Here is a 25,644-nt window from a genome sequence, read left to right as displayed (position 1 = left end):
AATGTATCCATGATGAGTTAATGCTCTAACTGCTAAAAAGAGCTAATGAATGTTTCCATGGAAATTTAATGCTCTAATTTCAACTGTGAACTAATAAATGTATCCATGGGGAGTTAATGCTCAGCTGCCACAGTGAATTATTACAAAACCTGACCAAACATGCATATAAAAAAGGGAAATACTTAACACATCCATGGGACATGGCAATAATTCTGCTTTCTGTGTAATGTGAAGGCAATGCACATTAAAGTTATGAATATCAGCCTACAATTTCAGATTCCTTGAATGGTGAGTTAATATTTCATGTATTTGTAAATAATGATTTAAAAGGTTGAACTGTTTACAAATCAAATTCCGGCATTCATGTGGCACTTATCTTTGATTTTAATGTGTTGTATTGAATCAAATCTCGGACTTGGCTTAGCAAGCAACTATCATGTTTTTGGAAGATTGCTAATGGATTGCATACAATAAGTACGGAAAGATGTGTAAACAAGCCAGGATAAAGGAAAAGTTCTACCAGTCGGCAGGTGCCCCTGGAATGCCACTTCCTGCTGCAGGGACCATGACAGCATTTCTCTCCTCTGTAAGACACACCCACTGCTCAATCAGTGCCCTTTCTCTGTCAGAATCGGACTCAGACTTGTCTGAAATAAACAGAACTGGACAAATTCAAACTTGCCTTGAACAACTTTTTTCTAAGCTGCTGTTTTTAAGTTTCAACTCAATTTCATGTCAACTGACCTCCACTCAGCATTCTACATTTCGTCAACTCAATTTCATGTTAAATGAGCTCCACTCTTCATTCTACATTTCATCATGTTATAATCATTAAAAATGAAACAAGAGGCTCATGTGGCTCAAGTCTGTAACTGATGTAAGCTGTGAAAGCAGATTCACATGTATGAAAACTGTGGTGCAAAGACAGGTTTGGAGCACTTATTGGCCAAATTATCTATTTGGTGTACAAAAAAACCAAATGTGTTTTCATTCTAAAACTGTGTTTGTTGCTTTGAATAAGACTTGTAAAAACTCATTTTTAATTTTATTTGTTTCATATAAGACCAAGTCATTACTACACAACATGACCATGTCATTATTACACATGACCAAGTCATTACTACACAACATGACCATGTCATTATTACACATGACCAAGTCATTACTACACAACATGACCATGTCATTATTACACAACATGACCATGTCATTATTACACAACATGACCATGTCATTATTACATAAGACCATGTCATTATTACACAACATGACCATGTCATTATTATACATGACCAATCATTACACATGACCATGTCATTATTACACATGACCATGTCATTATTACACAACATGACCATGGCATAATTACACAACATGACCATGTCATTATTACACAACATGACCATGTCATTATTACACATGACCATGTCATTATTATACATGACCAATCATTACACATGACCATGTCATTATTACACAACATGACCATGTCATTATTACACAACATGACCATGTCATTATTACACATGACCATGTCATTATTATACATGACCAATCATTACACATGACCATGTCATTATTACACAACATGACCATGTCATTATTACACAATATGACCATGTCATTATTATACATGACCAATCATTACACATGACCATGTCATTATTACACAACATGACCATGTCATTATTACACAACATGACCATGTCATTATTACACAAGCCCATGTCATTTTTACACATGACATGTCATAAGTACACAAGGCCATGTCATTCTTACACAACAAGACCATGTCATTATTACACAACATGACCATGTCATTATTACACAACATGACCATGTCATTATTACACAACATGACCATGTCATTATTACACAACAAGACCATGCTGTGAGAAAGCCTGCCAGTAACTTCTCGTGGGTCGGTGGTTCTTCCCGGAATTTTCCAGGGTTCTTCCTCCACCAATTATACTGGCCACCATATAAAGTCTATCTTGTGCTGAAAAAATGGCGTAAAACCCTATAAAAAAAAAAAGACCATGCCATTATTACACAACATGACCATGTCATTATTACACAAGGCCATGTCATTATTACACAACAAGACCATGTCAGTATTACACAATACGAACATGTCATTATCACACAACATGAACATGTCGATATTACACAACATACACGTCATTATCATACAATATGAACATGATATTATCACACAACATGAACATGTCATTATCACACATGTTTCATAATAGTCTCACATGCACATAATTTTGATTTGCATGACCTTAAAAGTGTTTTATCTACCTATGTGTCATGCATCAAATATGCAGACTTTTCCAATTTGATGCATAAAAGTCGTCGATGGTACGTAAACTGACGCACCCCAATGTTGTTTTGCTGATTAACACAAAATAAAGGCTTGGTCTAAAAATCTTCACCAGTATGTAAACTGATGCACCCCAATATTATGTTTTGCTGGTTAACACAAAATAAAGGTTTGCTCTAACTACTTCATTGGCTAGATTACAACTCTCCCAAACAGGGAAAACACACGCACATCAGTTTCACATTCTGATGTTGTCATAATACATAGGGTTACAAGTGAGTGTGAAGCCTGGAGCTGATCTTACATTACCTGTAATTGTTACATCATTTGTAGCAACAGGATATTAGAACTGTATAATCACCACACACAAGAAAGGGGTGGAAAAAATCCCCCATGATTTGAAAGTGATTCTCACAAGAAACTATTATTTTATGTGCATCCTTGTTACACAACGAAGCATCAATTTCCATTCGCTCAAGTGTATGCCTTGCGTTGTTCCAAAATACTGTCAGCATTTGACTGAAAATGGCATCCAAGTAAAAAATTTAAATAGATCTGAAACGAATGAAATTATCATTTGGACAGTGTTTGCACAACTGACCATCAATAATAGTATCGTTATTGAACCAGTGGAGCCTTCATCATCTAAAGATGAGGTACCAATTACTTGTAAGAGAAAATGTAAAATTTTGCGCAGCAATAGTTAAAAACAAGCTGGCTATGTTTTCAAAAAGAAGTTAAGTTGTGTGAAGTATGTGGGAGTGAAGACGCCTTTATGTTTTGCCATATATGTACAGAGGCTAAAAAAAACTTTTAGTGCAGTTTTACAAACTAGACATAGCAGTGAAATTGCAACATAAGTGTGTACACTGGCTGACTGTAGAAGACAATAAATGTTTTTAAATATAAATCTCTACCTAATTTAATATACAATTTAAAGGATACAGAAATTGATGACATTGATATTTTAAAGAATTCTGCCAATCAGTATGACTCGGCTACTTCCTGTTCAGAAGTATTGGAGAGCCTATCAAACGTTGTTGAGGATGGTCTTATACATAACCAGCAAAATTCGTCATTTGTGACAGCAATGGCAGAGGAAAACACTGATATATCTAACAATAAACAGCTTCTCATGTGAGCTCAGATTATTTCTGATGACATGAAACCATCAACATGATTTGTAACAAAAATATAATGTTCAGATGCTTCTGGCAAGGGAATTGCCTTATTGGCTTTAGTCGCATTATATAACTAATATTTTTGTTGTGTATTTAAACAATGTAATTATTTTTCAAAACTACTGAAGACTGATCATTGGCTTGAATAGGACTCATAGGTTTGGATTTTGACTCACTTGTTTTTGCCTTGATGAGTCAAATGACTAACATGAAGCCATTTGTACATTAGACACTCCCTTAATGTAAATCTGAACCAACAACAATTAGCAAACACATGAAAAAAGCCAGTACTGAATTTCAGTTGTTTACTTGTCTATGTTAAGTTAGCCTGAAACAATACTGTGAGAAATGTCTAAATGGTCATGATGTCCAATACTGTTGCCTAGGAGCGCAATGACAAAACTCGGGTGTCAATTTATTTCATTTATACAAGTGTTACTTGTTATATTTCTATTTTATTCTTCTATAGCTTGATATAACAGATAATACAGGTATATTATTTTGTTAATTTATATAACTTGTTTTATTGAAACCTATGAATTCTGTATTCTAAAAACAAACTGCTTTAATGTTGTTTTCATTTTCACAGGGGTGGGTGAGGTGAGGTGGGTACTCATCACAGTCCCAAGTCTGAGGTTCTCATTAAGGACTACTAAGAGAGTGTACATATTAAAACAATGGAAGTAATATAATTAGGACAATCAACCCAAGTGAACTACCTCCTTGGCACATAGTTCTTATTTCCTTGGTGTAATACAAGTCAATAACGCATCCAAAATGCCATTAAAACCATGAGAAAACAAAAATGCATTCATTAGATGTAATATTAAAAATGCAATGCTGTAACTAGCAATGGCTGAAAATACCAGTATTAATGACCAAAAAACCCCCAGATCACTTTTCCGTTTAGCCCATTTTATAATGTCCTACAGAAGTTGTATATACAAAAACTTTGACAGTGGCTGCCGATTGATGGATAGACAAATGCATGCTGAAATGCATATGGATGCCAATGTAACTGCCATGTCAAGCTTCTACCAAGGTGGATTCAACAATTAGGTCACAGTGACCCACAGCCTGGTGGAGCAAATTTTGTTCTTAATCTCATCAATGTATCTCCAAATGGTTGAAATTACAAACATGAAAATTAGGTCACAGTGACTAATTTTTTATATGGTTTAGTTACTCTTGCTGAAATATGTCCACATAACTTGCAGGAGCTGATATTGGGTCGTTCATAATGCATGGCTTGAAATAATATATTATTTCATCAGCAGCAGTTTATCGATTTTTTAAATATTTTCAACTAGCAAAAATTGGGCTATTTTCAATATCTTCCCGCATGTTCAACAAATCTGAAATCTAAATACCAAATATGTCTTTCATGAAAATTTAAATCTGAATGCCAAATATCACTTGCAATAAAACCGAAATTTGAATGCTAAATATCACTTGCAATATAATTGAAATCACGATACCAAATATCACTTGCAAGAAACTTCACATCTATTTTTTTTCAGTTTGCAACATCAGAATTGTAACTAGCAAAACGAAAGCTTGCTAGCATCAATCTTGAGCTCTGTATTGTGAATGTAATGAACATATTGCTGAAAATCCTCAAGTAACTCAAGTGCAAAAATATGGTCAAAGTGACCTACTTTGAAATGGATGGGTTACACGTTCTGAGAAGCAGCCACAATATTTTAAGGTGTGTGGGTTGGACAGAATAAAGGTGTAACAAATGAAGAATCAAACAAATATAGAACAAAACAAGCCAACAAATGAATGAAGGGGCAAAACATTATATCCTCTCCCAGCATTGCTGGAAAAGGGTTAAAAGATAATGTATGCTGACAGAAAGTGGACTAAACTTGGATGAAAGGTATGTGTGTGTGTGTGTGTTTGTATGATCTGGATTTTTGAGATAGTGTTAAAAAAAAATTAAGTTATATCGCTTTTATGTCTGCAGTGTGGCAGTTTTTTCTGATGTCTAGTACTGGGGCATTATGCCACAGACATGTAGCATCATGTCCCATCTAGTCACATTATTCTGATACCAGGTACACCAGTCCTAATACTAGCTCTTAATGCTGAGCACATAAAGAGGCAGCTGTTAATACCATTTTTAAAAATCTTTGGTATGACTTGGCCAGGGTTCGAACCTGTGGCCTCCTGCATTCGAGGTGGATGCTCTAAAGGTGTTGAAGCTGTAATGATTTCAAATGATATTAATTAAGGCTACATATTAAAAACCTCATCAGTGACCTATGAAGCTACTTTACAAACATCCACTTACTTGCCCCAGCATATTAAGTACAAAAGTAATTAGGTAAATAGTCACTCTAAGCTGATGTATTAGATAAGTCAGTGGGCAACTGGTATGTGTGTGTGTGTTTTGGATTTGTAATGTAGTATTTTTTAAAATTGGGTCATATCGCAACGATGTCTGCAGTGTGGCAGTTTATAGCGATGTCCAGCACTAGGGCATCATGCCACAAATATATAGCATGATGTCCCACTCTGTTTCATTATCCTGAAACCAGGCCGACCAGTCCTAACACTAACCTCTTAATGCTGAGTACCTAGTGAGGCAGCTATTAGTACCATTTTTATAAGTCTTTGGGATGACTCGGCCTGGGTTTGAACCCATGACCTCCCACATCTGAGGTGGATGCTCTAACCAAAAAGCCACTAGCTAAAGAGGTCAATAGTACAACAAGTTGTAATGGTTTATGTAGGTGACAAATGATGATCAAGAAATAAACATTAAGTAGTCACTGATGTGGTGGTCACTTGACATGCATGATATTGTCAATGAATAGTGGTCACTTGATATGCATGAAGTAGTCTTTGATGTGGTGGTCACTTGACACCAGAAAAAAAGACATAACTCTGCATGACTGTGCATATACTGGAACTGTTGATCAAATCTGGGACTGCACATGTACAAAGCAAGTGCACTGCCCTTGCATTAAATGCTTTGTGTCCATGCAAGCCATCTTGACTCACCCCAGTTTAACAAAATGTCGACACATTTATAAAAAAAAAGAGATATAATTCTCTTATAATAAGATTATCCACAAATTAAAATAATGATTAACTAGTACCCTGGTTTTCTCACGGAAAGAAATCCTGCAGGCTATAAGTTGATATAATATTGAATAAATATCATCCGTGAACACGTGAACTTTAGTGATTATTTACTAAGTCTTATTCATACAGATTTATTAAAATGAAATCAACACTTCTCTTAAACCATGGAACACAGCGTCAGTGGTGGCGATGACTAAACAGAACTTCAATATTTCATACTCCCCTGTAAATTTACTGAAAATTTTTACCTGTTTTATTTATCAACTTCTGGATCTGTTCATCCAGGTAATTTTTCCTTCTGGCCAGGGCTTCAGACCATCTGTCCCTAACAAGATTTAAATCCTCTTCCTGGTAGGAATCTAAGCCTTTCTGCATCTTAAATCTTCCACAGATAGATCCCACAGATATGGAAGTTATGGCCTCACAAATTAGCGGTAGTGTGCCTGAGTGGGCCACAGGCTTTACTCGCACCTGAATCCTTCGTGAATGACCCTGTAGAGACAATGAAATAGTGTACAGAACATTAATAAGAAATGCTAAGAAATTATACAAATGCAAACAGTATATATCATGAAAAAATGACATATAAATGCAGTATACAATACCCCTGCTAATGAAGATATATATGTATACACTGCTCTCTCATTTTAGCATTGGTTTAACACATGAACTCACTTGTCTCTCAGAAGACGGGTGTGGATCATATTTTGTCTCAAAGAAAATACAACAAAAAAAATTGATTATATTTGCTGAAGAACAAAACTCTAAATTGCACCTTGATATAGCCCTCATTTTCTGCATGGAGAATAACTCAGCATAACCCCCATCTTATGATTCCTAGTTGTTCTTCACCAAGGTTACTTCCCTTACTTTAGCAGGACTTGGCAAGAACGGTCTTTTCCTATTTCAGTGATATTTGATGGCTGCATCATTTATAAAAAATATAAAGCCTTCTACACCAGATACTTTGTCAAATTTGGTTAACTTCTCCTACATCCTGTTTTAGAAGTCATCAAGATGTATCTATTTTTAGTAATAGTGGCCATATTTGATGGCAGATTAATATCATTTATAGAAACTGTAAAAGTCCTCAAGCCAGGATGCTGTCAAACTTGCTTGAATTCTACTCAACATTTCTTCAGATACAAATGGGCACACTCATATCAAGATACAAATGGGCACACTCACATCAAGATACAAATGGGCAGACTCATATCAAGATACAAATGGGCAGACTCATATCAAGATACAAATGGGCAGACTCACATCAAGATACAAATGGACACACTCGTATCAAGATACAAATGGGCAGACTCACATCAAGATACAAATGGGCACACCCATATCAAGATACAAATGGGCAGACTCACATCAAGATACAGGTGGTCAGACTCACACCAAGATACAAGCAGTCATACTCATAACAATATAAGTGGTCAAACTCACATCAGGATACAAGTGGTCAGACTCACATCAGGATACAAGTGGTCAGACTCACATCAAGATACAAGTGGTCAGACTCTCATAAACATTTTGCTAATTACTTAAGAGCTGTACATGTGGGGAAAAAACCTGCAACTTTCTTATGTTCCAGGTGATATATACAATCTCCGAGTAGCTAGTTTATAAGTTTCAGATGAAAGCAAAAAGAAATCTGTCATGAAAAGGTCTTGAATTCAGTAAATTCAGAATACCTGTCTAAGCTGAAAAACCCCAGCACAAGGTACATCAGGTTGTGGCTTAACTTCCACAGGAGCATACTCCCCCTGATCATTCAGCTCCTGGATTTCTACCCGTAATTCAATCTTCCTCATCACTTCACTCCATCTGTGGAAAAAATGATGAAATACTTCAAGTCAGCAAACCCAGTATTTGTCTTATGATCAGTCCATGCATGATGTATTACTCAATGGTCCTACAGTGTCATTATAAGGTGGTCTACTCTACAGTCTGACAGACAGTCATTATTAGATGGTCTACTGTATGGTTACACATTCTCATTGTAAGATGGTATACTGTATGGTTACACATTCACATTATATGGTGGTCTACTCTCTGAATACACAGTATTATTATAAGGTCTATTTTATGGTTACACAGAGAGTCTCATTATAAGGTGGTCTACTCTATGGTTACACAGTCTTATTATAAGGTAGTCTATTCTATGGTTACACAGTCTTATTATAAGGTAGTCTATTCTATGGTTACACAGAGTCTCATTATGAGGTGGTCTACTCTATGGTTACACAGAGTCTCATTATGAGGTGGTCTACTCCATGGTTACACAGAGTCATTATAAGGTGGTCTACTCTATGGTTATACAGTCTTATTATAAGGTAGTCTATTCTATGGTTACACAGAGAGTCTCATTATAAGGTAGTCTATTCTATGGTTACACAGTCTCATTATAAGGTGGTCTACTCTATGGTTACACAGAGTCTCATTATAAGGTGGTCTACTCTATCATCTCAATCTCATTATAAGGTGGTATCCTCTCTGGTCCCTCAGTCTCATTATAAGGTGGACTCCTCAATGGTTACGGAGAGTCTCATTATAAGGTGGTCTATTCTATGATCAAAATGTGTGTGTGTGTGATTTGGATTTTAACGCAGCTTTAAAACATTTTCAGTCATATCGCTACAATGTCGGCAGTGTGGCAGTTTATAGTGATTTCTAGTACTAGGGCATCATGCTGCAGACATGTAGCATGATGTCCCACCCAGTCACATTATCCTGACACCAGGCTGACCAGTCCTAACACTAAACTCTTAATGCTGAGCGCCAAGCAAGGCAACTGTTAATGCCATTTTTGTAAGTCTTTGGTATGACTCGGCCAAGGATTGAACCCTCAACCTACCGCATGGTCAAATTAAGAGTCTCATTCTAAGGTGGACTACCCTATGGTTACAAAATCTCATTGTAAGGTGGCTTACTCTACTGTGCTATTAAGAAGTGGGTACTTAATTTACAAAGAAATTTTCTGTCTGATAACATGCTGACCAATAACATTATGAAACATTTATTAACCTGGTCCCAATTCTTATGATGCAAGAAATAATGTACCATACTGACTGTAATTAATGAACAAAATATCACAGCAGCCCATTTGGCTTGGGAATGCAGAATAGGCCTGATGGTTTTATTTGCATCATTTTTGTCTTCCATTTCATGGTGCATTTTACCATCGTTATCAACAGCCCATGTCGTCTTTTACAAGGCACCTTATAACCTTGATTGTACTGATATGTCATTAAATCCTAGAGAAACCTCACAACATACAAAAATTACAGACAATATAGTACTGATCAGAAGGAATATCAAACAATATGCAGGTAGCATAGCTTTTCATAACACTTTCACCAATTCTGTAAATCTTAGCATGCATATATATATATATATATATATATATATATATCTGGTAACAATTTCTTTTATTTATTAACATTTTGTATCAATATATTGCTATCTATACTATTTTTTAAAGAATTTAATTTTATCATTAAAGTATTGACAAATTTATAGTCAACAAAAGATTTTAAAGTTGCCAATTTTTTAGTCCATCTGTTTAACAAAATTATTAATAGATAATCTAAAAAACAACAACACCTTTCGCTTATTCCACTCACCTGTCAGTAAGAGACATGGTCTTTGCCTTCATACTTTCAACATAGGACATCTGGGACCCAAACCCCACAATGCGATGACCCCAAACCTCAATCGATAGTGCCCTGTCATAGCAGTGTTCTACAAATTCATCTATAACATTTATCTTAAAGTCCTGAAAAATAATTTTGAAAAGATAAATAAAAGAAAAACCAAAAAAAGAATGTTCCAGCAGATCAATAACCTGAAATATATCATGCAAGTCTGTACAAAGTTTATCCAAAAGAAAATTTCTTACTCTGAAATGCTTGGAGTTGACTGTCCAAAAAGATTTCCATGTTCAAACCTGCATTAAGTGGCAAAAGCAATGGTCAGACATGCTTTTGGTGGTAAAGCCATTGTACATACTTGTTTCATATAGCACAGTTAGATACCAAATTAAAAACAATTTATGTTCCAGGAAACATCTGAACTGCATAAATTATATATAAATAAAAGCAATTTATGTTCCAGGAAACATTTGAACCTCATAAATTTTATATATAAATAAAAAGCAATTTATGTCTCAGGATACATTTGATAATCATAAATTATATATAAATATAAGCAACCTCAAAATGGTATATACATAAAAGCAATTTATGTCCAGGAAACATTTGAACCTTGTGAATTACACTGAATTAAAAGCAATTTATTTTCTAGGAAACATTTGAAGATCATAAATTATATAATTACTTACAAAATGAACAGCTTTATAATCAGATTTCAACAAAATTACTGTTTCCAGCTTTACAAGAAATCTTTTAGTCACATCCATTTTATAGTCATCGGTTATGCAGCCATTCCAAACTTATACCATATATTTTTGCTTACAAGTCAACATTTGTTTTACTGAAAATTTTATTTATTCAGAATAGCGGTCATCTCAGAGGTGAACATAAACAAAATTTGAAAGATCTAGGGGATGGAAACCCATGATGTTTTTAGTGGCTAAAATGCCGTCAATTCAAATGTTTTTACGTTTTCATGCCACTATTCCCATTCAGCCATGTGTATATAGTATGCACTGCATTCATCGGTTTAATGATGGTGTCATTTTACACAATACCTATATCTATAGTTATTTGGGTTTTTATAATTTGGAAATATTGCCAGTAAATTAAATATTAGCTAATGTAAAGTGAAGTGTCTATAAATGTTATTAATGGTGTTTATTGTGCAAGTCTGAAGAACCTGTATTTGTATTATATTTTGTGTTGTACTGTATAACAATGTTTGTGTTTGATATCATAAAAGGTTTGGTTTCAGTTTTCTTTTTCCACATGCCAGATCTAATTCCCAAGATATAATTTCCAAGTTATGTGCCACTGCACATGGACCTATAAGCATTTAGTTTGTAAAGGAAGCACCGACTTGTTTTCAAGTTGGCAATCCTTTTGACCAACCCATAAATTTGATACTTGTTCAGTGCCAAGCAGAACCTTGCAATTCCCTGTGCACATCTGACCTTAATCCCTTAGCACACAACTCTTTCATTGATCCATGCATCTGATATGGGGTGGTTTTTTTAAACTGTGATCTTGTTGCCCAACTCATAACTGTTCATTGGCATCTTTTAATAAATTTCACTGGCTGTATGTTTGAAATATGACATTAACAAAAAAACTGGCTCAGTCTCAAAATAAGCACCCCCATATGACAGTAATGACAAAGAAATGGAGTTGGATGATATTTAAGATGACCAGGCATTGATGGAGGATTTCAGGATGTTGGTCACTCTGACAATGAGGATGAATTCTTAGGTTTCATAACGGACGACATTAGACAGTGACATTTTTAGGATACTGTACCAGATGACATTAGACAGTGACATTTTTAGGATACTGTATCAGACAACATTAGGCAGTGACATTTTTAGGATACTGTATCAGACGACATTAGACAGTGCCATTCTTAGGATACTGTACCAGATTATATTAGACAGTGACATTTTTAGGAAACTATTAGATGATATTAGACTGTGCCATTTTAGGATTCTGTACCAGACAACATTAGACAGTGCCATTCTTAGGATACTGTACAAGACGACATTAGACACTGCCCTTTTTAGGATAATGTACCAGATGATATTAGACAGTGACATTTTTAGGATACTGTATCAGACGACATTAGACAGTGCGATTTTTTAGGATACTGTATCATACGACATCAGACAATGCCATTCTTAGGATACTGTATCAGACAACATTAGACAGTGCCATCTTTAGGATACTGTATCAGACGACATTAGACAGTGCCATTCTTAGGATACTGTACCAGATGACATTAGACAGTGACATTTTTAGGATACTGCACAACATGGAATCAGAGACATTTACAGGATGATGTGACTCACAAAAGTATGAACTTTATTTATTTGACATGTGAAATTATAATATTATGAGATACTGTGAATTGGATCATTCTGGGCTAATATTTTTATACCAGCATGTGACCTACAGTAGAATTTATGAATTTATAATATAAACGGATTTAGAAAATCAAGATGTATGGATTTCTATGGATTTTATGACAAGAAGATGACCAAAATGTTAAGTTGTTAATTGTTTTTAGACATATTCCACTCAATAACATCCATCCATCCAGTCTTTATTACAAAGTGTAACTCTGGCTCACCTTCAGACAGATCTGACTTGCAAATACATCCCAAACTGGAAGAGGGTCAAAGTGTAATAAGCTTCCCGCAACCCTAAAACGGGATGGGGGTGGGGGTGGGTGGGTGGTGTTATTTAGCTGATTTACAATTGTGTGTGTGTATGTATGTGTGTGCGTGTATATATATATATATACATATATACATAGCTGCCAACCTTCCAGGCTCACAATTAGTGAAAATAGGGATAAAAAGTCGTGAATTTGGACAAGAATTCGTGAAAAATACCATGACAATAACTCCATCCACTCCAACGGTCAATACTACACTATATCAAGTTCGCTTTATAAAACTAAAACACTACATATATGCAGAAATATTTATTTATCAAGATATGATACTGTGGCAGACTTGAACTTCCTCAACTGCTTGATCGTAAATTTGTTTTCTAAACAGTTCAGACTTCTTGCCGGCTGGTTGATCTTGGTGACTAAAATTACTGAAATATTTTCTGCAGCTAAGGAGGCCCTAAAGTCTTATTTTTCCTCACAAGAGAAAATACACTTTCGCTTGCATTGTTGCTGTGAGGAATGCACAGGAGCTGCAGCACTTTTGGTCCTTCCACACGAAAATTTGGAATCGATTTTCGAGTCCGGCAACATTTGTCAGAACAAATGTATAGCATGGTCTCCAGCTGATAAAGGTAGATTCTGTTCGACAAGAAAACTCACAAATAATGTTTCAGTGTTGGTAGCCTGCATTTCTTCCGCCAATTGTTTAAAATATTCCGGAGCTGAAATCTGCGAATTCTTAATTTTCCCAATTTCTACGTGTTTTTTGCAACCGACGTGCTTCCTCACATCGTCTCTGTGATGGCGCACTGAGTGCAAAAAGCATGATGGATATAAATGTTTAATGGCAGAATGCATGGCCAATTTTTGATATATTCCAAATTAAACTTCACTTTTTGAGTAATAAAGTTCTTTTTTCTTAGTGGTGAAGAAGTTTTCAAAATCGTACATGCGATGCTGAACCGTAACTCAAATCATTGTTGGTGACGCATGCGCGGAGCAAAATTCCGGCTAGGCCCCAGTTTCTCTCAAATGCATTTTTAAAACTACTCTTATACATACAGATTAAAATAAGCTAAAATGCTTGCTACCGGGCCAACTGTACTAATTGGCTGTAGATCTACTGATATAGCAACAAGCAGTACCGGACCGTTTCGGCAACTGCAAATATCACGACTAGCGCTTAACGGGAAATCGGTTATTTTATTAAAGATTTAAAATAATTGAGGATTGGAGAATTCGTGAATTTTTGGCTTGCGGCGTGAATCTGTGAGTCGCTGAAAAAGTCGTGAAATTCACACCAAATTCATGAGGGTTGGCAGCTATGTATATATATGTACCCCCACAACCTTAGCTGGATGGATCTGCTGAACAGAGATCTAGTCTATGTTTTACACAATTGCATACTTATTCTGTGCAAGTGTAAATAGTATATTTGTCTCTTACCCTTCTGTGATCAAATCGGAAAGACATTGTCCCTTTCTTGGGATTAATACTGCTAGCCTCTGGGTTGATGACAGGGGCCACAGTAATGGGTTCCTCCTGACCCCAAAAGGAGTACTGGCAGAACACAAAATGTGACAACTCCCTTGGAAGGCCCTTGGCTCCATGGATACAAACCTACAATGGATTTAAGATTTGTAATGCAAGACAATGTGTGTGTATGTGAGAAAGAGAGAGAGAAACAGATAGAGAGATGAATCTGTTGCAAATATATCTTATTTAAAACATCTAATACAAAGAAGGATAAGTCCTAAATCTGTGTGAGTAGTTTCCCTTTAGGACTGAATAGGATTCATTAAATAAAAAATTATTTATGCAAAGCAAAATTTTGGCACTATTAAGTTTGATCACTAAATGATCTCTTCTTATAGCAAAGCTAGATAAAATATTAAAAGTCTGTAATTTTCTTTGATCATTATATTTCTTCTGCATGCTTTAAAAGGAGTTGTTTCAAAATCTAAATAAGGTCTGTCTTCATTTAAGAGCTTATAACAGAATGAGAAAAGATTGAAGACACAAGTGTCATATCATGTATTTGGAACCAAGTTCTGCACATTTTAAAAAAAAAACATTTGTGTGTTTTAAACTAAAGCTGTATAGTTTTAATCATTACACAAATTAGCATGTCAGCAGAGTCAGAGATATCTTCCTCCAGTTACGTAAAGACTTTCACAGTACCCTGTGATATATAGCATTCTTAATTTTACAGTAATACTAGTACCCTATGGGCAATTACCCTCATTATTATGTACGGCATCACAACCTCATTTTTATACCAATACTCAAGGCTAGATACCCTCAAATTTGCACAGGATAAAAAACTGACTCCTTCTATTAAACAGAAATAGAAATGGGAATAACACTGAGGAATTTTGTTTCTTTTCTTAGTATGACACAATAACTGAGATCACATGTGTTCTGTAATAGAAATCCTGCAAGGCCAATTTACAGCAAGCCATAAATCACTAAAGATTTCCAAAGATCTCATACTTTTTATTGATTTTCTTGGCTTGAAAGTAATGTTTTTGTGATTGTTAAAATTATTATTCTTTCCTGGTTTAATGAGAAAAAATTAGCAACCATGTCGTTTTACCTAAAGTCTATCCTAAATCCAATCTCTGTTACAGTTCGTAGCACTACAGTACACCAAAATAAAAGGTGACATAATATCAATGACATCATAATGTAACTATCATGTCATTTCAAACTGACAAAATATGAATGACATCATAATGTAATTGTCATGAAATTTCAAACTGACAAAATATCAATGACATCATGTAATTATCATGTCATTTCAAACTGACAAAATATCAATGACATCATAATGTAATTGTCATGTCATTTCAAAATGACAAAATATCAATTACATCGTCATGTAACATGTCATTTCAAACTGACAAAATATCAATGACATAATGCAATGGTCATGAAATTTCAAAGTGACATCACATAAATGACATCATAAGGCACTGATGACATTTCAAGTTGAGCATTAAGTGCTGATTTAACAAGAAGAGTCTTAAATCTTAAGACCTTTCACCTTAAAACTTGATTTACACAAAATCTGAATAATGTTCAAATACTGCTGCTGCTATTACTACCCAGAAAAATTTCAAACAATCTGCGATTGTAACAAAGGCAAAAATGGATAAGCATATACAGGAATGCCCAACATTATTACAAGAGGTTATAATGAAATATTTTCTTACTCAGTGAGGAAAGTTTAGAAAGATAAGGCATTAGAATGCACAAGATTAGGCACAAGTTGTGAAAGGTTGGCAGGGTGGATTCTGGCTCACAGGCCATGTGTGTATGCTTTTGTAATTTTAACACAGCTTTAATAATTTGAGTCATATCGCTAAAATGTCTGCAGTGTGGAAGTTTATAGTGATGTCTAGCACTGGGGTATCATGCTGCAGACATGCAGCATGTAGTATAATGTCAAACCTTATTACATAATCCTGATACCAGGCCGACCAGTCCTAACACTACCCTCTTAATGCCAAGTGCCAAGCAAGGCAGCTACCAGTACCATTTGTATAAGTCTTAGGTATGAATCAGCTAAGGTTCAAACCTGCAACCTCCTGCATCTCAGGCTGATGCTCTAACCACTTAGGCTAGTGGAGCAGTCTCAGGCCATATGTTGGGCAACCTTAGATATCAGAAACTAAGTTTGAAACACACAGTATCTAGGGACCAAACAGACAGAAATAAATTTCAAAGGGAAGCAGAATCATCTTGAATTTTTAAGTGTCATACAGTGCTATGATTGTCTGTCTGAAACGTTTGGTTAAATTAATGTTTTAAGTTCATAGTGGTGGGGAATTCAGGCTCCATAAAAATATTCTGATTTCTATGATGTACAGTCTTGCACTCACCCTGACAATCATTGGTGAACCAACTGGAGTACCTGCAACCATGGAACCCTCTTCATCAGAGTCCTCAATATGTATATCAGCAAACCTGTCCAGCATATCACCCCCAAGCTTGGAAATTTCAACATGAAGTTTTCCTGCAACCTATTAAAATAGTTTCTTTAAAAATATGGTGTGAAAAGTTTTCATTCCAGCAGAAACACAGCTGTTTTTATTACATCAAGAAACCTCATTAGTTAAATAAATAAGAGCATACACGAGTACAGAGCCATTTTTTAAATTTATTCTTTGTTCTTTATTTTAATTTTCTAAAAATAAAAAACTACAAATGGAAGGAGGACTTTTCAATTCTCTATTCCATAATTTGTTTCTACAAAACTAAAGTGGCCATGTATAAAAGAACTAAAGAATTAATGGTGCAGAATGACTCACATATGGTATGGATTATTACAAAATATTTTTTTTCTCATGAAAACTTTCTTCCCTACAATTATGAAAATGAACACTTAGAAGTTCAAATAAAATATCAAAAAAACAATAACTGACAATTGTATGAACAGCAGAACAGACTGACACACATTTGACGGCAGATAATGGGTATGCAGTGATTCAAACATTACCAATAAAGCACATATTTTTCAACTTATGAGAGGCCCCGAGTGGCTGAGTGGTCTAAAGCACTCTTTGTTACGGATCACTGCCATCTCACCTCTGTCTGCGGCGGTTTGAGTCTAAGATTCAGCCAATGTGGCATGTGAGAAAGCTTGCCAGTAGCTTCTCGTGGGTCGGTGGTTCTTTCTGGGGTTTTCCGGTTTCTTCCTCCACCATTAATACTGGCCGCCATGTATAGCCTACAGTGTGCTGAAAAATGGCGTTAAACCCCACAACAACAACAACAATCAAGTTATGAAATTACCTCTCCTTATCCACTGAACACAAAGCAGATAACTGGTAACAAGTTCAAGACAGACTTACCTCCTCCATTTAAAAACAAGCTTGCCAGCTGAAGAATAAATTCCCCTTACTTTCTGAACTTATGGGGAGACAATCTTGGTATATTTCAGAACTTACTTACCTCCCCCTTCTTTCACCTTGCAAGCTGATCCTTGTAACATAGGTGGCGCTATACAGTTTCGCATTTTGCATAGGGTTAGGATTTTAAAGAAAAAGAATTTCCCCGGCTCTCCTCACTGGTTTTACTGGCTATTTAAAAAAGACCTTGTATATCTTAGGTATAATGCAAAGAACCTTTAATTCCCTTTATTTTGGTGTATGATTGATGGGTGTACTATGGGTTATAGAGTATACAGCTTGGCCTTACTTCAAATGTGCACCTTTCAAAAAAGTGCTAGCTCTACTTGGTCATTTTCACTTCCTGAACTTCAGAGGTCAATTGTATAAAAAAGAGCTGATAACTTTTTTTACATTTTATATATTTGGTAATTCATTCATTGCACTTTCAGAAGCTGGTATTGTCTAGTCTGGCAAAATTCATTTTCCCTATTTTAATAGCTGCTATGTATAGTGCACTTTAGACTAATTCAGACTGATTTTTTAACACAAGGGAGCAGTCATTTTAGTTAGCAGTGTACTTAAATCATGTAAAATTTCCAAAAGTACAATATCCAGAAGAAATATCATCCACATTACATTAATGTAGCATAGAGATATGCCAACATTCTCTCCACTGTGCATGTTTGAAATGAAACTACTTCACCTTACATACGTCACTCTCTCAAAAGTACATATTGTCTGGTGAGCGCCACCATAGTGGTTCAGTTTAATAAGGTACAGGAAAAACTCAAAAAATAAATTAGGCAGTTGCAAATTAATAATATTTCATTGAATGTATGAGGAAATAATATTGGTGTGATACTGTGACTTACCTCCCCTTGCTGGCTGATGATGGGCACATGGTAGTCAAGTTTGACATCATAGAAGAGACATTCCAAGAACACATTTGCCACTCCTATCAAATTATGGTTTTCTTGAGATTCATAAAATGGATCACCCCTCTGTAGTGGGCCATCATCCTATAAAATGAACATAAAATGGGTCACCCTCTCTGTTTGTGTTATCATCTTTTTGTGTTTGTCTTTAAAGAACAGCATAAAATGAGTCATTATACAAAATGTATCCACTTTTATCATGTTTTTTTTTCTGGATCCGCATGACCTGTACAAGTCATTACCAATACTTCTGGTTCAAAATGCCCTATAAAAGTCAATACTAGTACTTCTGACCACTATGACGGCCTAGCAGTTAGAGTATCCGCTTCTGATGTGGGCGGTCACATGTTAGAACCCCAGCCAAGTCATACCAAAGATTTATAAAAAATTGGTACTAACAGCTGCCTCGCTTGGTGCTCAGCATTAAAAGGTCAGTGTTAAGACTGGTTGGCCTGGCGTCATGATAATGTGAATGGGTGGAACATGATGCTACGTGTCTGCAACATGATGCCCCAGAGCTAGACATCACTATAAACTGACTGCCATACTGCAGACATCGTAGCAATATGACTGAACTTTTTTTAAAGCTATGTTAAAAATCCAAATCACACACACACACATACACACATGCACATGTACCTCTGGTTCAGTATACCCTATACAAGTTAATACTAATACTTTTGGTTCAGTATAACCTATGCAATACTAATAATTCTTGTTCAGTATACCCTATACAAGTTAATATTAATTCTTCTGGTTCTGTATACCCTATACAACAGTGATTCTCAAACTGTGTGCCGCGAGAGATTTGCAGGTGTGCTGAGGGAGTTTTGAAAAATATTTAAAATTGCTAGCGTTTTGAAACCTTGTACATGTCGAAAAATTAAATGGTAAATCAATGTCGCAAAAGTTAAAAAAGTAACATATATAAAAACGAAAACTCTGTCAGTCTGTCATTCATTGGTTTCTTTTGTAACGCAAGACTTGTGCGAGATCTCTGGAGAACTTGATCGCTCTAATTATAATAACACTGTAATAATAAATACATGCAGCCCATTATACAGGTGTGCCATGAAACTTTTTAGATCTTTCTGGTGCGCCGCAAGACAAAAAAGTTTGAGAAACACTGCTATACAATTTAATACTAATACTTCTGGTTCAGTATACCCTATGCAAATTAATATTAATTCTTCTGGTTCAGTATATACTATACAAGTTAATACTAATACTTTTGGTTCAGTATATACTATACAATTTAATACTAATACTTCTGGTTCAGCATACCCTATACAAGTTAATATTAATTCTTCTGGTTCAGTATACCCTATGCAAGTTAATATTAATTCTTCTGGTTCAGTATACCCTATGCAAGTTAATACTAATACTTCTGGTTCAGTATATACTATACAAGTTAATACTTATAGGTTACTGCATTTGTATGGGAAAATATGAACAAGTTTTGGGATGGAATACTGCATGACCTTGGGAGTGCAGTATATCCTTCCGACAAAATGAGTTTATATTTTCCTATACAAATGCAGTAACCTTTTTATTATATGCTCATTTTTTATTCTACCTAAAGTTTAATTATATAAACAAAATACACTACAAGAAACAACGTAAATGAATGAATGCCATATTCCAAACTAAATACACAAGCACAGACTTCTCATTACACAATGATATCATTATTAATGTGCACATAACTCTGCCCAGATAAATTTGAACTTAGTTGCACACTCGAAATAACTTTTGAAAGAAAATGGACTGCTATATCTCACTGTCCACTAATGTGCAACTGTTATGTCTCACTTTCCACTGTGTAACTATTATGTCTCACTGTCCTCTAATGTGCAACTGTTATATCTCACTGTCCACTAATGTGCAACTGTTACATCTCATTGCACACTAAAGTGCAACTGTTATCTCTCACTGTCCACTAATGTGTAACTGTTATGTCTCACTGTCCACTAATGTGTAAATGTTATGTCTCACTGTCCACTAATGTGCAACTGTTATGTCTCACTGTCCACTAATGTATAACTGTTACGTCTCGCTGTCCACTAATGTGCAAATGATATGTTTCACTATCCACTAATGTGCAACTGTTATGTTTCACTGTCCCCTAATGTGCAACTGTTATGTCTCACTGTCCACTAATGTGTATCTGTTATGTCTCACTGTCCACTAATGTGCAACTGTTATGTCTCAATGTCCACTAATGTGTAACTGTTATGTCTCACTGTCCACTAATGTGTTTCTGTTATGTCTCATGTCCACTAATGTGCAAATGTTATGTTTCACTATCCCCTAATGTGCAACTGTTATGTCTCACTATCCATTAATGCACAACTGTTATGTGCCACTGCCCACTAATGTGCAATCTGTTATGTCTCACTGCCCACTAATGTGCAACTGTTAAGTCTCACTGTCCACTAATGTGTTTGTTATGTCTCACTGTCCACTAATATGCAAAGGTTATGTTTCACTATCCACTAATGTGCAACTGTTGTCTCACTTTCCACTAATGCACAGCTCTTATGTCTCACTGTCCACTAATGCACAACTGTTAAGTGTCACTGTCCACTAATCTGCAGCTGTTATGTCTCACTGTCCACTAATGTGCAACTGCTATATCTCACTGTCCACTAATGTGCAATTGTTATGTCTCACTGTCTACTAATGAGCAACTGTTATATCTCACTGTCCACTAATGTGCAACTGTTCTGTCTCACTGTCCACTAATGTGTTTGTTATGTCTCACTGTCCACTAATATGCAAATGTTATGTTTCACTATCCACTAATGTGCAACTGTTGTCTCACTTTCCACTAATGCACAACTCTTATGTCTCACTGTCCACTAATGCACAACTGTTAAGTGTCACTGTCCACTAATCTGCAGCTGTTATGTATCACTGTCCACTAATGTGCAACTGCTATATCTCACTGTCCACTAATGTGCACTTGTTATGTCTCACTGTCTACTAATGAGCAACTGTTATACCTCATTGTCCACTAACATGCAACTATTATATCTCACTGTCCACTAATGTGCAATGGTTATGTCTCACTTTCCACTAATGTGGAACTGTTATGTCTCAATGTCCACTAATGTGCAATGGTTATGTCTCACTGCCCACTAATGTGCAACTGTTATGTCTCACTGCCCATTAAAGTGCAACCGTTATGTCTCACTGTCCACTAATGGGCACCCTGTTATGCCTCACTGTCCACTAATGTGTAACTGTTATGTCTCAATGTCCACTAATGTGTAACTGTTATGTCTCACTGTCCACTAACATGTAACTGCTATGTCTCACTGTCCACTAATGTGTAACTGCTATGTCTCACTGTCCACTAATGTGTATCTGTTACGTCCTGCTGACCATTAACATGGTTCAATCCAAATGGGATTAACCTTTCAAATCATCAGACAGCCGCCATCTTGTAAAGGGCATCAAGCCAGTCATGATATAAAAGGACATAATCTTTCATTGATATCACAAGGAGTTCTTGAGATATTAGTAAAGTGGTATGGATGGATAGATGGATGGAGAGACAAACACATAATCTGTCTCCAATAGATCTCCAAACTTTATTTGGGAGATGGGATATAAAAAGCCATATCACACTACAAGCACTGGCTGCCCATGGCACTACAAGCAGCATCACTTCTAAAATTTACTGCAAAAAATTCTTTTTAAAGGAATAAATACTATCCAAATAAAAGAAGACAAGATACATTAGCTGAAAAAGTTAGTAAGAAGACAAAGAATAATGTCCCACCACCTGAACAGGATAGTCAAAACTATTCTAACAGTACATGCCTGTCATGAACACAAAATTACTTTCTTGTACTGAACAAAACATTGTGCATAAATTGGTACCAGTAAATCTATGATATAACCTGAATTAATTATCCAGTATATAACAATGAAATTGACATATCCACAATGACATGGAATGGACAAATAGCGTGTCAAAAGCAAGGTCACAATGCAATCTGACTAAAGCTTTCACTGACTCTGCCAAGCATCTCAGCGACACAGAGCATCATTTTCATGACACTATTCCCTTCTGTAACAGATCTATTTCATACATTCAGACTTTTTTTGCAAATTAAACAAGAAGATCAAGTACCTGCATGTCAAGCCCACAACAAAAGCATTGCATATAACACGATCTTGATTCCAACTGTCTTAACTTTATAACGTTTCATCCAACGTATGAATAAAATCCATCAAGAAATTTCGTAAACATATGCAAATGAAAAAATGTCAGCCAAAACCTTAATGCACATTTCTGAATGACTGAGACCTTGAACAAAAGACATGTTACAGAATGAATTGTTTTAGCTTACTAGCTTTCAAGGTCATAGTGGTAAGCAAACGTATCATAAAGCAAAGTCTCCATAACCTGCAATCATATGATGCAATTTTTTTTTACAACTGTGACCTTAATCCAAAAGGAAAAGATGAGATCCATAATATTTCACCCCAAGCATGTAGAACATCCATTTACAGGTTTTGTAATACAAGGCAATGAAAAGTGATGATGATGATGACAGCAGAAAGGCAACCACTATGTCTTCCTTCCCACTAACATGAGAATGATAGCAGGAAAACTAGCTATACCAATATGGCTGGATTTCAAAATCTGCCAATAGCAATATGGCTGGATTGCAAAACCTGCCAATAGCAATATGGCTGGATTGCAAAGACATCCAATAGCAATATGGCTGGATTGAAAAAACTGCCAACAGCAATATGGCTGGATTGCAAAGACTGCCAATAGCAATATGGATGGATTGCAAAAAATGCCAATAGCAATATGGCTGGATTGCAAAGACATCAAATAGCAAATATGGCTGGATTGCAAAGACTGCCAATAGCAATATGGCTGGATTGCAAAGACTGCTAATAGCAATATGGCTGGATTGCACAGACCACCAACAGCAATATGGCTGGATTGCAAAGACTGCCAAACAGCAATATGGCTGGATTTTGCAAAGACTGCCAACAGCAATATGGCTGGATTGCACAGACTGCCAATATCAATATGGCTGGATTGCAAAGACATCCAATATCAATATGGCTGGATTGCAAAGACTGCCAATATCAATATGGTTGGATTGCAAAGACTGCCAATAGCAATATGGCTGGATTTTGCAAAGACTGACAACAGCAATATGCCTGGATTGCACTGAATGACAAGAGCAATATTACTAGATTGCACTGACTGACAATAACAATATTGCTGGATTGCACATACCACCAATAGCAATATGGTTCAAATGCAAAGATTTATTTTACATAAATGGTGTAGTATTCCTCTAGTGCATCAATGCAACAAGGTACTTTAATATGCAGGCAAGGAAACAGAGCTAAAGACAAAGGTTAATACAGATCACTGGAGGGTAAACTAGTGGTCAGAATAATCTGTTTGATTGAGGTATTAGAGATCACAGTGATCTGTTTCATTCAGGTGAAAATGAGGACACAGTTATCTGTTTCAGGTGAAATTGAGGACACAATGTTTATATGTTTGATTCAGCTGGAAATGAGGACACAATGATCTGTTTGATTCAGGTGAAAATGTGGACACAGTGATCTACTTGATTGAGATATTAAATAGAGGTCACAGTGATCTGTCTGATTCAGGTGAAACTGAAGAAACAGTATCTGTTTGATCCAGGTGTGTGATACTTCTCAATTGGCATTTAATACCAAGTGATAAGACTACTGGCAAAGTTGTTTCAGAAACTCAAGTAAATTTACTGGTTAATGCATATCACTGAAGCATGAAATTCAGGTCACAGTGACCTAAATTTTATTGACACATGTATTACACCTCATTATCCATCTATATTCCAAGCAAATGAACACTGCAGGTTGCAGAGTCCTAGAAACAGAGCCATTACCAAAGTGTCAACCACATGCATATGGCTAGATGTCAAACAATCAATACAAAGGTCACAACTGCTTTCCAATACAGCCAACAATGGCAGCATATGTTCAATTTTCTATTTGCAGTTCATGACAGATTGCAGGCAAAGCTTCTGTAACCACCAATGGCCATGGAAAAATATATGGTACCCATATAAAAAAAAAGCATGAAAAGCTTAAAACTTTCTATTTACCTGGATATCTGTCTATCGGAAAAAAAGAGAATTGCAATAAAAAATGAGTACTATTGGTTTATAAAACAGGCTTATAATGTCACTGAAACAGTATGCATACAAATGAAGATTCAACATTACCTAAATCATACATATTTTCTTATTAGTTCAACTGTGTCTATGCATTCATGTATGTATGTATATACTGTTCCTTCATCATTATGATGGGGGGGGTATGGACTACATTTTTTTCTTGTAGAAAATAATTCATGGAAGTTGAACTTGAAAAATTCATCAAAAAAATGGTAAATGTAACCATGGTATACATTGAAAATGTGGTAAGTGCCCAGACTTTGGAATCAGCAACATGAAATCTGGAACTTTGGATAAAAAGTCATGTATTTTGTGAAATTTGTTCTTTCTAAAAAATTCAACAAATACTCTGTAAATAAAATTATTTAAGAAAATATCATTAATATAACAATTACGTATGCAAACCAGAGATTAAAATATAGTTGGTAGTTAATAAGGTTCTCAGACTGTAGATTGACACTTTTCACATTTGAATACAAGAGGGAATATCACAGATAAAATTATTACACTGAAACAGAATTAAAACACAACTAAAACACACAGATAAAACTTATTTCATTGCTATTTAATTCTTAAAGTATTACTACCAGTATGCATAAGTGACATTTAGACTGATAACATTTGTACCAACAACTATTTACAGCAAAGAAAATTTTAAAAAATAATGTACTT

General features: G+C 35.6%; 1 protein-coding gene across 1 annotated transcript in view; it reads right to left on the bottom strand.

Annotated features, from left to right (window-relative positions):
• Positions 1–25,644, bottom strand: part of LOC149787234 (kinesin-like protein KIF13A) — a 398,962-nt gene that overhangs the window by 62,088 nt on the left and 311,230 nt on the right. Inside the window, exons 20-26 of the mRNA XM_089977741.1 lie at positions 18,698–18,844; positions 16,815–16,955; positions 14,377–14,550; positions 10,230–10,381; positions 8,298–8,430; positions 6,852–7,095; positions 521–647 (exon numbers count right to left, since the gene is read on the bottom strand). Coding sequence (XP_089833867.1) covers positions 521–647; positions 6,852–7,095; positions 8,298–8,430; positions 10,230–10,381; positions 14,377–14,550; positions 16,815–16,955; positions 18,698–18,844 — 1,118 coding nt within the window. The remainder of the gene's footprint in view (positions 1–520; positions 648–6,851; positions 7,096–8,297; positions 8,431–10,229; positions 10,382–14,376; positions 14,551–16,814; positions 16,956–18,697; positions 18,845–25,644) is intronic.

Source organism: Sinohyriopsis cumingii, chromosome 12 (genome assembly GCF_028554795.1).
Source record: "Sinohyriopsis cumingii isolate HCF-2022 chromosome 12, ASM2855479v2, whole genome shotgun sequence".
In the NCBI taxonomy this organism is placed as follows: domain Eukaryota; kingdom Metazoa; phylum Mollusca; class Bivalvia; order Unionida; family Unionidae; genus Sinohyriopsis; species Sinohyriopsis cumingii.
This window is presented reverse-complemented; position numbering and strand designations above follow the sequence as displayed.